Source organism: Pongo abelii, chromosome 5 (genome assembly GCF_028885655.2).
Source record: "Pongo abelii isolate AG06213 chromosome 5, NHGRI_mPonAbe1-v2.0_pri, whole genome shotgun sequence".
Classification (NCBI taxonomy): Eukaryota; Metazoa; Chordata; class Mammalia; order Primates; family Hominidae; genus Pongo; species Pongo abelii.
Genome location: NC_071990.2, coordinates 40,181,017 through 40,194,744, shown reverse-complemented (window position 1 = coordinate 40,194,744; position 13,728 = coordinate 40,181,017). Strand labels below are relative to the sequence as shown.

General features: G+C 46.0%; 1 protein-coding gene and 1 long non-coding RNA gene across 6 annotated transcripts in view; one reads left to right on the top strand and one right to left on the bottom strand.

The window, feature by feature from the left end:
- Window positions 1–6,429: 6,429 nt before the first annotated feature.
- Window positions 6,430–12,435, bottom strand: LOC129060230 (uncharacterized). The gene is made up of 4 exons (XR_008526773.2): window positions 11,664–12,435; window positions 11,137–11,237; window positions 8,306–8,435; window positions 6,430–6,887 (listed from the first exon to the last, which is right to left on the bottom strand). It is a non-coding gene; the product is annotated as an uncharacterized LOC129060230 (long non-coding RNA).
- The window catches only part of MOCS1 (molybdenum cofactor synthesis 1), a 32,730-nt gene continuing 28,798 nt past the window's right edge, over window positions 9,797–13,728 (top strand). For 2 of the 5 annotated variants that reach the window (XM_024247914.3, XM_024247913.3), the window contains exon 1: window positions 9,797–10,012. In XM_024247914.3, the coding sequence (XP_024103682.3) occupies window positions 9,890–10,012 (123 nt within the window). In that variant the 5' untranslated portion in view covers window positions 9,797–9,889. 5 annotated transcript variants of the gene reach the window in all.

Here is a 13,728-nt window from a genome sequence, read left to right as displayed (position 1 = left end):
ATGTTCTGATTCACATCAACTCCATAATATTCTTTAGAAAAGGGATAGGGACCACCACGCCTGGCTAATTTTTGTGTTAGTAGAGACAGGGTTTCACCATGTTGGCCAGGCTGGTCTTGAACCCCTGACCTCAAGTGATCCACCCAACTTGGCCTCCCAAAGTGCTGGGATTACAGGCGTGAGCCACCGGGAGGCTGAGGCAGGAGAATCACTTGAACACAGGAGGTGGAGGTTTCAGCGAGCCGAGGTTGTGACGTTGCACTCAAGCCTGGGCTGACAAGGGCAAAACTCTGTCTCAAAAAAACAAAAAAATGGGGGGTCAGGCATGGTGGCTTTTGCGTGTAATCCCAGCACTTTGGGAGGCCGAGGCAGGCAGATCACCTTAGGTCAGGAGTTCAACCCCAGCCTGGCCAACATGGTGAAACCCCGTGTCCATAAAAAATACAAAAAAATTAGCTGGGTGTGGTGGCAGGCACCTGTAATCCTAGCTACTCGTGAGGCCGAGGCAGGAGGATCACTTGAACCCAGGAGGTAGAGGTTGCAGTGAACCAAGATCATGCCATTGTACTCTAGCCTGGGCGACAAAAGCGATACTCCTCTTCAAAAAAAAAAAAAAAGATAGGGAAAGTTATGTTTTACATTTATGAATTTATGATTGATAGACTTTCTCTACTTAGAATGTGGCTTTATAAATTGAACTTTACAACATGTGAAGTTCTTTTTTAACTCAAGCTTAGTTTTTTAAGTATTCCTCTGCCCCTTTTGAATATTATGAGATTGTGGAAGACAATCAAGTATAGTACAGGATTGTAGCAGGAAAGAAAGGGGAAGCCAAAGGGACACTCAGAATGTACTAAAGGGACTGCTTGCAGGGATGTGGTCAGGGTCAAAGACACAAAGGACAGGGCTTCAGAGCGTGGATTTGGGAGCCGGACATGTCAACCCCCCTGGTTCTCAGCTTCACCCCTTATTAGCTATGCATCACTGGGCTGGTTACTTCACCTCTTTGTGCTTCATCTTATATTTTAATAATATAGCAAAATCCTCTCTAATTGATTTCTCGCAACCACCACCCTGTGAAGTAGATAAGACAGGCAGTTTCCCCTCTGACATACGATGAAACCAGAGAAATGAAGTAATTGGCCCAAGGTTAAGTAGGGAATTTGTGCCAAGTGAGGACTGGCAGTCAGATCGCCCCCACTGCTGAGCCAGGGCTCTTTCCAAGCCATCACCTGCCTTACTCACAGAGGCTTGCCCTTCTCTGACTGCCTCAGGAGGAAACATGTCAGGTGGCATTCTCAGCTGGGCCAATTCTCATGAGCGTGAGGACTTCTGAGGTGTTTCCAAAAATGTCAGCCTTTGATACTTCTTGTTTTATATCTCCACCCCAATAATTACCCCAACTCAATTTAACAAACAGCCACTGTGTAATCCAGACAGTACAACCCGATCTTGCTTGCAGAGGAATTAGGCCTGAGTTTAGTGGATTTGATTGTCTTAGGGGAATTAAAGGTTATTTTCTAGTTCAAAGGTAGAGCCACGCGTGAGTTGCTTTTCTTCTAAATGCATGGGCCTTAACACAGTGAACTCTAACTCTGTAGGTGTGAGTAGAACAAAGTCAGGTGTAAAGTCATCTCTTGCCTCCCTCGGCTGGTAGAAAAGAATGCAGAGTTGGCGGGGAGAAGTTGCCCATGCCCAGATCTCTCTCCCATGCTGTCCTCTGTCCCCTCCCAGTCCCTTCCGTGAATGGACTCTAAACAGAAGCCTGAAGGCAAGGGGGTCCATGGGATCAACCTCCTGGGGCAGAGAACAGGGGGCAAAGACAGGTGGAGAATGGATCCCAGGGAAGGGTGGGACACATGGAGAACAAACGGCCCAGAATGCCACCAATACAGTTACAGACATAAACAGCATCTCTTTCCTGTGATGGCAACAGGCAATATAGTTAAATAGCAACTCACTGTAGGAATTCACACACAACTTTTAAATTTTCTATTGCTGTGTAACAAGTTACTCCAAAATGTAACGGCTGAAAACAACCAGTATTTATCTCACCCAGTTTCTAAGGGGCAGGAGCCTGGGAGTGGCTTGGCTGGATGTTTCTGCTTCAGGATATCTTGTGAGACTGTAGTGAAGATCTCAGCAAGGGCTGCAGGTATATGAAGCTGTGACTAGGGCTGGAGGAGTCCTATCCAAGATGGTTCCCATACATGGCTGTTGGCTGGAGGCCTTCGTTTCTAACTGGCTGTTGGCAGGAGGTTTCAGTTTTCATCAAATGGGCATCTCCAGAGAACTGCTCACAACATGGCCGCTGGCTTCTCCCAGAGGGAGCAAGGAGGAAACCACGTGGTCTTTTACCGACTACCCTCAGGAGCCTAACACCGTCACTTCTGCTACATTCGATTTGCTAGAGATCATAAGTTCAGCCCACATTTAAGGCGAGGGGAACTAGGCTCCACCTTTTAAAGTGAGGAATATTTAAGAATTTATGGACCTGTTTAAAACCACCATACACTAAGAAGGTCATCAGTAGGAGAAAACAGTTCAGGATGATTTCATAACAAGGATGATGGTCTGGCCTGTAAAATACTGGGGAATACCTTAGAAGAAAGTTCTCAGCGTCCTCCGAGGCCCTCCTCTTCTCCCACACACCAAGGGTCTCAGGACTCCCTGAGAGTTGGGGCCCATCCTTCTTGGTAATCCCTGTGCCTTATTTTTGCCTAACTCATTATCATACCTACCCTACTTCCCATTATTGCTCTTGGCTACCTACTCTTGGAAAACAGTTAAACTATTTTGAGCTGAGTTATATACATGGTTTATAATGAACCCACCATCCCTTACGGGGGTTACTTAATTCTAATAAGAGCTTTCCTGTAGGCTCAATACATCCAAAAGAGCTAATCTCTTTAATCTCTTTCATGTGAGAAAGGATGGCTTCAGTAACATGAGTAAGGCCCTCCTTGCCCTAAAACAATATCATAAAAACAACAGAGGACTTGCTTAAGCATTCCATGACTCAAGTCTCACAACAAAGCTGAAGACCAGTTTTTTATTTCCAGTCAATGAGGAGCCTAAACTAGTAGAGAGAAAGTGACTCTATGGCAGAGGTTGGATGTGAAATGTGGAGCTGATTCCCAGTGTAGGGCTTCTGTCAAACCTCAGGATGAGGACCCTGAAAGCAATCCCATCATCAACTCCATAGGAAAACAGCTCACTCCAGGAGCTCAGGGAAATGGGGGATAGGCAAGAGTTTATTCTATATTCTTCTCAATGGTTTGGGGAGGATGCTATGGACACACCAGTTTTAAAGAATAATTAGGATGTCTCTAGAGGATGAAAGATTGTGTATTAAGGCAGCAATTCTCAAACTGTTTGTCTCAGGAACTCTTTATACTCTAAAGCAGGGGTTCCCAACCCCCAGGCCTTGGACTGGTACTGGTCTGTAGCTTGTTAGGAACTGAGCCACACAGCAGAAAGTGAGTAGCAAGCAAGCGAGCATGACCGCCTGAGCTCTGCCTCCTGTCAGATCAGCAGCAGCATTAGATTCTCAGAGGAGCTCAAACCCTATTGTGAACTGCGCCTGCAAGGGATCCATCTGGGTTACGTGTTTCTTCTGAGAATCTAATGCCTGATGATCTCAGGGGGAACAGTTCCATCCTGAAACCATTCCTCCACCACCGCCCCCATGGAAAAACTGTCTTCCATGAAACTGGTCCCTGGTGCCGAAAGGGTTGTGGATCGCTGCTCTAAAGTATCAAACATCCCAAAAGAGCTTATTTGTTTATTTGTGTTATATCTACTTAATACCTATTTTTAACTTATTTAAATTGACAGAAATAGTATATATCATGTACAATGTTTTGAAATATACATTATGAAATGGCTACATTGAGCTAATTAACATTAACACTTGCATTTCCTCACTTTTTTGTGTGGTGAGAACACTTAAAATCTCTTAGCAATTTTCAAGATACAATATATTGTTATCAACCACAGTCACCATGTTGTACAACAGATCTTTTGAAAGATTTAATTTCTATTTACTATATCAATTTACTTGATTGATAGTTATATTAGAAATTCAAACTCAGAAAATCTTAAAACATTTAACTCACTGAAAAATAACAATGTCCATAATACCTATTACATGTTAACATAATGCTTTATGAAAACAACAATAATTTCCAAAACAAAAACAGGGGAAAAAAAGTGGCCTTGTGCTACATTTTGCCAACTTGCTTTCATGTCTGGCTTAGTAGAAGGCAACTGGATTCTCATATCTGCTTCTGCGTTCAATCTGTGAAATCACACATAGAAAACTCCTCTATATGGTCATAGGAGCATGAGAGTGGAAAAGACAATTTCTTTTTTTTTTTTTATTTTTGAGATGGAGTCTCGCATTGTTGCCCAGGCTGGAGTGCAGTAGTGTGATCTCGGCTCACTGCAAGCTCCGCCTCCCAGGTTCACGCCATTCTCCTGCCTCAGCCTCCTGAGTAGCTGGGACTACAGGCTCCCGCCACCACACCTGGCTAATTTTTTGTATTTTTAGTAGAGATGGGGTTTCACCGTGTTAGCCAGGATGGTCTGGATCTCCTGACCTTGTGATCTGCCTGCCTCGGCCTCCCAAAGTGCTGGGATTACAGGCAGGAGCCACCGTGCCTGGCACGATTTCTTAATATTACTATGAAACTAGTGTTGACCTCTGAAATCCACACTTTGAAAACAATCGAATTAAAGAGGTATTACAAACTCTCCTCTTAGTTTTGCTGATGACAGAATCTAAACAAGAGACTCCTAGTCAGCACCTCATGGCTCTGAGGGTATGTATGATACATGTAGATGCGTGAGGCTGCCATGGCTGGTTTCAGTATGCAAGGGGAGTGATAGGTGCGAAGAAGTGGAAGAGTTGAATGGAAAAAGTGGATGATACATAAGAGAGCAAGGGGAAGTTTGTTCCTGCAGTAAGGTTATTTTACTGTTCACCAGCATCTGCGTTCCCTCCCTGAGGGAGGATTAAGCTGCTCTTCCCTTTGAAATTAGATACAGCCATGTGACTTGCTTCAAGCAGAGTGATATGTGACACTTCCAGGAAGAAGCTGTAAGAGCCAGTTTGCTGTTTGCCACACTCTTTTTCCCTCTTGGTAACCACGAATGTTCTATGTGGATATTCGCTGCCCTATCAGGCCTGGACCCAGAGTGAGGGCAACATTGACCGGAAACAAAGCTCAGAGCTAACTCTTGGATATAGTTTGGATGTTTGTCCTCTCCAGATCTCATGTTGAAATTTGATCCCCAGTGTTGGAGGGTGGGGCCTGGTGGGAGGTGTTTGGGCTAAGGGAACAAATCCCTCATGAATGGGTTGGTGTCATCCCCTAGGTGACAAGTGAGTTTTTACTCCATTAGCTTCTGCAAGAGCTCATTGTTTAATGTGACTTCCCTCCTCTCCCTATGTCATGCCTGCTTCCCTCTGCCTTCTACCATAATTGGAAGCTTCCTGAAGCCTTCACCAGAAACAGACGCTGGTACCATGCTTCTTATATACATACCCACAGAACCATGAGCCAAATGAACCTATTTTCTTTATAAATTACCTAGTCGCTATTATTCCTTTATAGCAATGTAAAGCAGACAAATACACCTTTGCTGGACATGTAGCCCAAATGAGAGAATAAACACTTGTGATTTTCAGCCTTTGAGATATTAGAGTTATTTGTTACAACAGTACAATCTAGCCCAGGCTGACTGACACAGCTGTCTTAGTCTGTTTTGTACTTCTATAGAAGGAATACCTGGGGCTGGGCAATTGATAAGAGGTTTATTTATCTCATTACAAGAAGCATGACATTAGCATCTGCTCAGCCTCTGGTGAGGGCTTTTGTGCTATGTCAAGATATGGTGGAGAAGATCAAAGGGGAAGCTAGCATCAGTACAAAAAGGCCAAAGTGGACAAGTGTCCTGGCTTTATAACAACATACTTTCATGGGAACTAATCCATTCCCCTGGGAACTTGCTCACTAGCATGAAAACGGCACCAAGCCATTCATGAGGGATCTACCCCCATGACCCACACCTCCCACCACTGCCACACTGGGGATCAAATTTCAACATGAGATTTGGTGGAGACAAACAAATCATATCCAAACCATAACAGCCATCTTACTGACAGGCAAATCAAGGATATGGAATCTGCCATTTAATGTACTTATTGTGAGCCTATTGTGCATTAAATACCACGCTAGGTGGTATGATTGCAAATGATTTAGATTTGGCAACAGCCCTCAGAGGGTTTGTAGTGCAGAAGGCATATAAAAACAATGTCACTCTGTTGTAATTGCCACTATTAACAAACGGTACTATGGAAGGGAGGAGTCCACGAATCCTGTATCAGGGAACCAGCAAGAAACAGCATACTCAGCTAAAATTTTTGAAGGGATATTTTAATGAAGTTTTAATAAAAAAGTAACTGCTGCTCTTTATCATTAAGAGAGACTATTTTGGAAGTGTGGGCAAGGTTAAGGCGGGCGGGCTGAGGGGGGCAACAGGAATGCTGAGGCATCCAAGGACAATCAGCAGAAGAAAGCCAATCCCACCCCAGTCTGAAGTGAAGAAACAAGTGTTAGAAATAGTGTTACTGGACTAAGTGGGAGGTGGAATCATCGCAGAGAAGCCAGATGACACCAACTACAGCTGTAGCCAGAGCAAAATGGGGGGGATCAGGAAGAATAGATATTCCAGCTTTTCTCTTCTCCTGCTCTCTGATCTCCTGCCATGCTCCCTATTGGCAAGATCCACCTGGAAACCAGAGGTCAGAGCACCTGGATGATGCCATCAATGCAGTTGGTAGAAGTCAACCTCCTGGTCCTCAGAGGAGGGTGGAGAAGGATCTGGAGGGGCAAATAAAGACTATCCTGAACAAGGTCCTCAAAAGAGAAATGATAGGAATAGTTGATACAATATTTTTGGAAACTTTATTGCTTCATTAAAATGCTTAAAATTGCAAGGAGAGTCCACAGTTACTGATAGAATAGGGGATAGGTTTGAATGAATATTCAGATGACTGGACACTTGAGGCTCCTATTAGAAGAGACAATGGACATATGGCTGGAAATCACATCCTGGCTCTTTTTTTGAGGGGGAATTGGGAGATGAAAGTCAAGTGCAGAGAAAATGGGTGGGGAATAAGGAGAAACATATCTTCCTGTCAGCTGGAGAACAGACCACTAGAGATAAATTGTAAGGTGGGAAATGCATCATATTTTTCTGACCTAGTCTCAAAAGCCATGCAGTATCACTTTCACACTGTTACAAACAAGTTACAAACTGACCCAGATGCAAAGGAAGGAAAGTTAATTCCACCCGTTCTGGAGAAAGCAAAGTTCTATCATAGTGCTGAATAATACAGTAGCCAGTAGCCACACTTGGCTGTTTACACTTCAATTAATGACAATTTAATAAAATTAGAAATCCAATTCTCAGTCGCACTAGCCACATTTCATGCGTCCAATAGCTATGTCAGGACATGGAATATCTCCATTATTGCAGAAGTTTCTATTGGACAACACAGCTCTAGAACATACGAGACAGGAAATATTGTTGCAGCCGTCTTGCAAATACAGTCTGCCACCAGGACCTAGGCAAACCAAATTGTATTAGAGAAGATGGTGCAGTGGCTCACAAGACATTGTGTACAAGGGTTGGCAATAACTGCTGCTGTTTATCATTAAGAGAGTACTTGGGTTAAAGTCTCAAAGAGAGGATGTATATGCCCAGGGGGCTAAAACTAGGGCCAATAGGAGGGTATCACAAAAGAGAGATTTCTAGGACAGTATGTTCCATGAGGCTCTTTGAGCATGTGACAAAAAACCACCTCTCCCCAGGAAAAAAAACATACAGTATTATGCATTCAAGTTCAGGGGTCCAGAGAACCCTCCAAATCAATCCATGGACTTGCCACATCAGAGCCCTACTGCAGGCTGTGAGCCCTTGAAAGTATTTCCTTATTCTCAGCCATTAGCAGAGGATGTGGCCCTGATGACACTTAATCACCATATGTTGACAGAAAGGGGCACTTTTTTGCTGAATACAAGTAAGAACTTTAATAGGCGGAGAGACATTTAAGTGGACCGGACAACATCGGGAAGCCAGAAAGTTTCCCAGCACTAGAGGAGTCCAAGTAGATGTATGATAATATGGAGAGGATTTCAGCCTTCAAACAGAACTGAGTAAGCCTTAGGTCTTGCCTTGGAGACCCAAGTTCTATAAAAGATGACAGTAAAGCCCAAGTGAAGGGATGATCACATACAATTTGTATGAAGAGAGTGGAATCTAGAGAGGCTCCATGGAGCTGGTGACATTCTTGGATCAAGTTCGTATGTCAGATGGCTTCTTCCCTGAGGTTGAGTCCTCTCTAGAAGGCTCTTCAAGACTCATACCTACCAAAAAAAAAAAAAAAAGTTTTTATCCTTCTCTCCCCCATACCCAGTTTCCCTGATAAATCCAGACATATCTAAACTTAGCAGTGGACAGAGCTTGAACAGTCCTCTGTTGGTCTTCAGGCCCCTTGCAAACAGACCTCTGGCATACTTGTCGCATCAGTTTCAAACATACCCCAGATACACTTTCATCCCCCACGATGTATTTTCTGAATTTTGAGTATCATTGTGAGAAACTCACATTGAATCTAAGGCTAAAATCATCTCAGCTTTTCTGACAGTCTCACTGCATTTGTAAAAGTCAGTTATATTCAGTTATTCTTTCCTCTCCCACTATTCGGTCAATTCTTCAAGATCAGGAGCTATATTCCCACTTCCTAAGCATACACTTGGCAGCTGTATGTTCCAGCCGGTGTTTTATTCTTGCAATTCCACAGGGATAGGGTTTTGGATACAACAGGCTGGTTTGACCATAATTATTCTTAGTACATAAGCTCATTATTGTGTGTGTTATCCAAAATCTTAAAGGACTACAGGACTCTGCTTTTTATAGAGAGGAAGAGGCACACCCCACCATTCCCAACACATACTGAATCTTGACGGAATGACTGTAGAAAGCAGATTGTCCTGGGTTTGAAACCCACTATCAGCTGTGTGACTTCGAGAAAATTACCTGGTCTCTCTAAGCCTCAATGTCCTCAGTTGCAAAATGGACATTCTATTCATACCAGGATTGTTTTAAATAACATTTAGCATGGTGCTTGGTGTATAAGAAGCATTTCAAAAATGTTGTCCACTCATTCTGTGACTTCTCATATACTCTTTTTTTTTTTTTTTTTTTTTCGTGGAGAAGGCAAGATTGTTAATATCCTTTTGGGGCACAACTGGAGAAGTGTATCTTGAAAGACCTAACTGACTGTTTTATAACCACAATCTGCAGTGTGGTGCACTGAGTGACGTGAGTCATGCAAGTGTAGGATCGATCTTTTTATTTAGAATGTTGATATTTCACGGACTTTCGAAAATTTATTACGACTTTTTGAAATATTACATTGAAAAATTACTTACTTTGATAAGGGAGTTTTCCTGGCACCCTCTTAAATTTTGCACCCAAGGCAGTGCCTCATTCGTTCGGCCCTTGCCCTGTCCTGCCTACTGTCACAACACGACCTAAATCTGAGACTAGAGCAGCCAGAAAAACTGGAAGGAAAAGAACCCCGTTCCCTACCGGAGTTTACCTTTCTGCCCTAGAGCGCTACCCCGGCCCAGGAAAGTGGGCACAGGGAGCGTACTACAACTCCCACAAGGCCACGCGGGACTGCGTCCTCGCCTATTGGCTGTGCGGGTCCTGCCCTCCCCCTGTCCCTCCCCGCCCTTGCTGGGATGACCCCGGGGGCGAGTGCCCGGCCAGTGTACTCCCGAAGCGGGCTGCGGTTCCGCTCTGATCAGGCTTCATGGCGGCGCGGCCACTGTCCCGGATGCTGTGGCGGCTCCTGAGGTCCAGCGCCCGGAGCTGCAGCTCAGGGGCTCCGGTGACACAGCCCTGCCCCGGGGAGTCCGCGCGAGCTGCCTCGGAGGTGAGCCCACCCCGCCTGCGTCCACAGCTTCCCGGGGCAGGAGTGGCCCGGGCACACTGCCCTTTTCCCCCAGTAGCTCCCGGCCTATCTGCTTGACCGCTTCTGGGAGGGACCCATTGGCAGTCCTCAGTGGAGCGATGTTCTCCAGATGGACCGCCTGGTCTCACCCGCTAGCCCAGCGGGAGAGGCTCCTGGGAGTCCCGCTTCAGAACCTCCCTGCCCCCTAGCCACGCCACCCCTTCCAGCCCTGAGCTTGGCCAGAAATTGGGGTAAGCAGAGGACTGGGACTTTGGGTCCAGTGAGGTGTCTTAGTACCTTTCAGCCTTGCCTTGCACCCACCCTCTTTCTTAAACATTTTCCCTCCCTAACCCCAGAGCTCAGAGATCAGGTGTCCCTGTGACACCTGCTTCATAGTGTGACTGACTAAACATGTCACCTCGGTGTCGCCAACAGTGAGTTGTTACTGTAGTCCCAGGGCTCTGTAACCCATCCTTTGCTGACTCCTTGTCTTTTTTATTAACCTTGGGAGGGTTCAGCCTTATCCTAGAGCAGAACAGGGCAGGACATGGCCTCTTCCGGGTGAGAAATTAATTCCTCTGTCTTTAGGGTTTTGGGTAAGATCCCTCAGTCCTTGCCAGCACCCCTCAGAGTGTTTCAAGTCATGAAAAGTTATAGGTTTTGGTTGTTCTTCTGCTCAGGTGGTTAGGGAATAATTTGGGGGGAAAAGCAACTCTTTTCATTTAGTGAAACCTCTTTTCGATACCTATCTAGGCATTTTTTTCCCGGTCTCCCAGAACTAGGCTTCCTGTCCTGGGATTCATAAGATCACTGTTCCCTCCTCCCCCATATTGCTCAATGACTTCCGCCAAATTTGCTTTCCCCATATCTAAGCCCCTCTGGGATCCTCAGATAAGCAGGCCCATGGTTGGGAAGTGAAGACTTTTTAGTATCCTCGAACCCTGAACATCATTGAGGAAGAGATAGGAAAGCAAAGATGGCTGAGAGATCTTTAAAGAATTCAAGAAAAGGGACGTTTCTTCTCCACCCCCCCTACCCCCTACCCCCCACCCCCCAGTTTATTTTGTACTGGTCTTTCATGAGAGAACCTGTGTTGAGTGACTCACATGTGGAAGCATTTAGTCCTCACTAAGCCATGTGAGGTGAGTAGAGTTTGTATGTTCAGATGAGGGTGCTAATCGAAGTTAACTTTCCTCCAGTCGCAGAGCTGTAAAGTAGAGGGCAGGAACTCAACTCTAATGCTTTTCCGTCCTCCCTGTGTGGAGGCCAGGGAGAGAGCCTGCTCCTGTCCATCCCTTTACACTGTGAAGGGAGGGGTAATGTGGCAGAAAGGACATAGACTCTGGGGCAGCCACATCCCTTATTAGGGATTCACCAAGTCCCCTTACCTCTCAGTGTCTGTTTTCTCATCTGCAAAGTGAGAATAAAAGTGTCTACTTCATAGGATGTCACAGGGATTAAAAGAGTTAACATATGTTAACGTATATACTTAGAACAAAGCTTAGCCCATGTAAGTGCTGTGTTATGTAAATGTTGGTGGTAATTACTATTATCCATGCTGCCACTGGCACATGCTGTGTCCTGTGAGTCCCCTCCCATCTGGACTTGTTGGATAGCTATTCTGTCAACTCACATTGAATCCTGGACATCTCATTAGGATTATCTTCATCAGACTGGGAGTTCCTGAGGGCTGGGTGCACCTCCGCCTTTATATACCCACAAGCGCTTAAGGCAGGGTTGTGCAGGCAGTGGATTCAGCCAATAATTGTAGCTGCTTGAAACTTAACTAGTGAGGAGTGATGTGGCGTAGTAGACCACACTGGACACGGAGTCCCATGTTTTCACCCGCCAGTTTCGCCTCCAATTTCACCTGGCTCCTGGGGCTGTCACTTCCCTTTGCTTCATGTTTATAAAATGAGAGGGCTGGGCCAGCCCATCATAAGATGGGGGAGGACACAGAAACCTGTCTTGAGGAGACTCTAAGGGGAGGTGAGTCTGGAAATGGATATGTTCTGCTTATCTCCAGAGCTTGCCAGTTGGGGTGGGGACACCTTGAACCCCTTCTTGCAGGGTCTGTCCTCCCCCAACACACCCACACAGGGCTCTGGTAGTCTGGTTTGGGATGGGAGGTGCTTAGAGAGCTAGGATGGAAAGCCACTGGGCGTTGTTTTTGTGGCAAGGTGAGGGTGTGCGGGAGAGAAGTGAGGTGTAAGTGGGAGCTGGCTGTGAGGATTGTGGAAAGGGGGCTGTGGGCTGAGTCCAAGAACAGGTCGAGTAGCTTCTAGATATGGAAAGAGGTAGAGTGTGGGTCAATGGGGAAGTGGGTGGGGGAGACACAGCAATCTGCCAGCCTGTGTCTGGGGTGGCCCAGACAATCTTTGCAGGGTTCAGCCTAGCCTGGGAGTGCTGCATCCCTCTTTCTCCCTCTTGAGGCTCCATGCAGGCTTTGTTGGGCAACAATGAAGCCTGCTGCCTGTGGTGGGGGAAGCAGGGAGGGTGTGTCTAGACAAGGCAAAGGCACCCATCTGTTCAGGGGGCCAGAAAAAACAAATGCTGGCTAGGGGTTAGGCTGCAAGGAAGTGGGTGTGGGTGAAGGTAGAAGGAGTACAGCAGGGCCTGGTGAGGGAGAATGAGGGGGAGGAGGGAAAGAGGGCTTTCAGGGGGTCATCTTGACTTCCAATCTGCCCAGCTCCTCAAAATCCATGTTTCAGCGAAGTGTGACTGTCCTTGTCAGAAGCCATAGGTGTAAAGACCTCACACTTAGGGTGGGAATGAGGGGAGGGGGAAGGAGAATCAAGCTAGGCTAGGCTCTTTGTTGGATCCTTTCATTTAAAAGAGATTAATTTTAAGAGACCCTTAGTATACATCATCCCAATAGCAGGGTAAATCAGGGCCACTGATACTTAGATTTGGAATGTGCTTTTTTTTTTTCTCCTGAATAACCCTGCTGCTCTGTTTAGAGTTTGGAGCTATTTGAGGGTTAGCCTTTAGCAGTCAAATCAGATGCCTAAGATGAGTGACTAGTAGAGGAAGGCACCTTGAGGGCAGGGTCCCGCTTTAACTCCTTTGTCCCACCCTTCCCCACCCCCTTCACCACCCCCCTCACCCCAATCTGCATTGAGTAGACATGAGATGACCAGTAGTGTCTGGCAGGCTGCCTAGTGCCTGCTGATGCGCACCAGTATTGGTGGTCCTGGGGATGCTCAGACCCCACTTGGGTGGTGTGGCAGCAGCTTTGAAATCCCACCTCTGGCCATCTGCTGTTAGTAGGGTTGGAAGGCCAGGGTCTTGGAAGGGAAGGGAAGCTGACAAACTAGAAAAACTGATCACAGCACACAACAGTGTTCCTCCACGGATCACTGAATGAAAACCTCTGTGCCAGGAACTCCTCCAATTGAGTTAGGTTGGATTATTATTTCCACTGCATAGATGACGAAACTAAGGTTTCGAGAATTTAGGTGACTTGCTCAACAGCTAGAGCCAGGCTTGTAATATAGGCTCACCTACTCCAAATCCTGTGCTCAGAACCACAACAACTCACCCTGGATTAAAATAGCATCTGGCACCTGGTATCACTAGGCCGATGGTTCTCAGCCCTGGCTGCACAGCTGAGGCACTAGATTGAGCTAGAATCTTTGGGACACGGCTCTGTCATCAGTCCTTCTTGAAGCTCCTTGAGTGATTTTGATGTGCTGCCA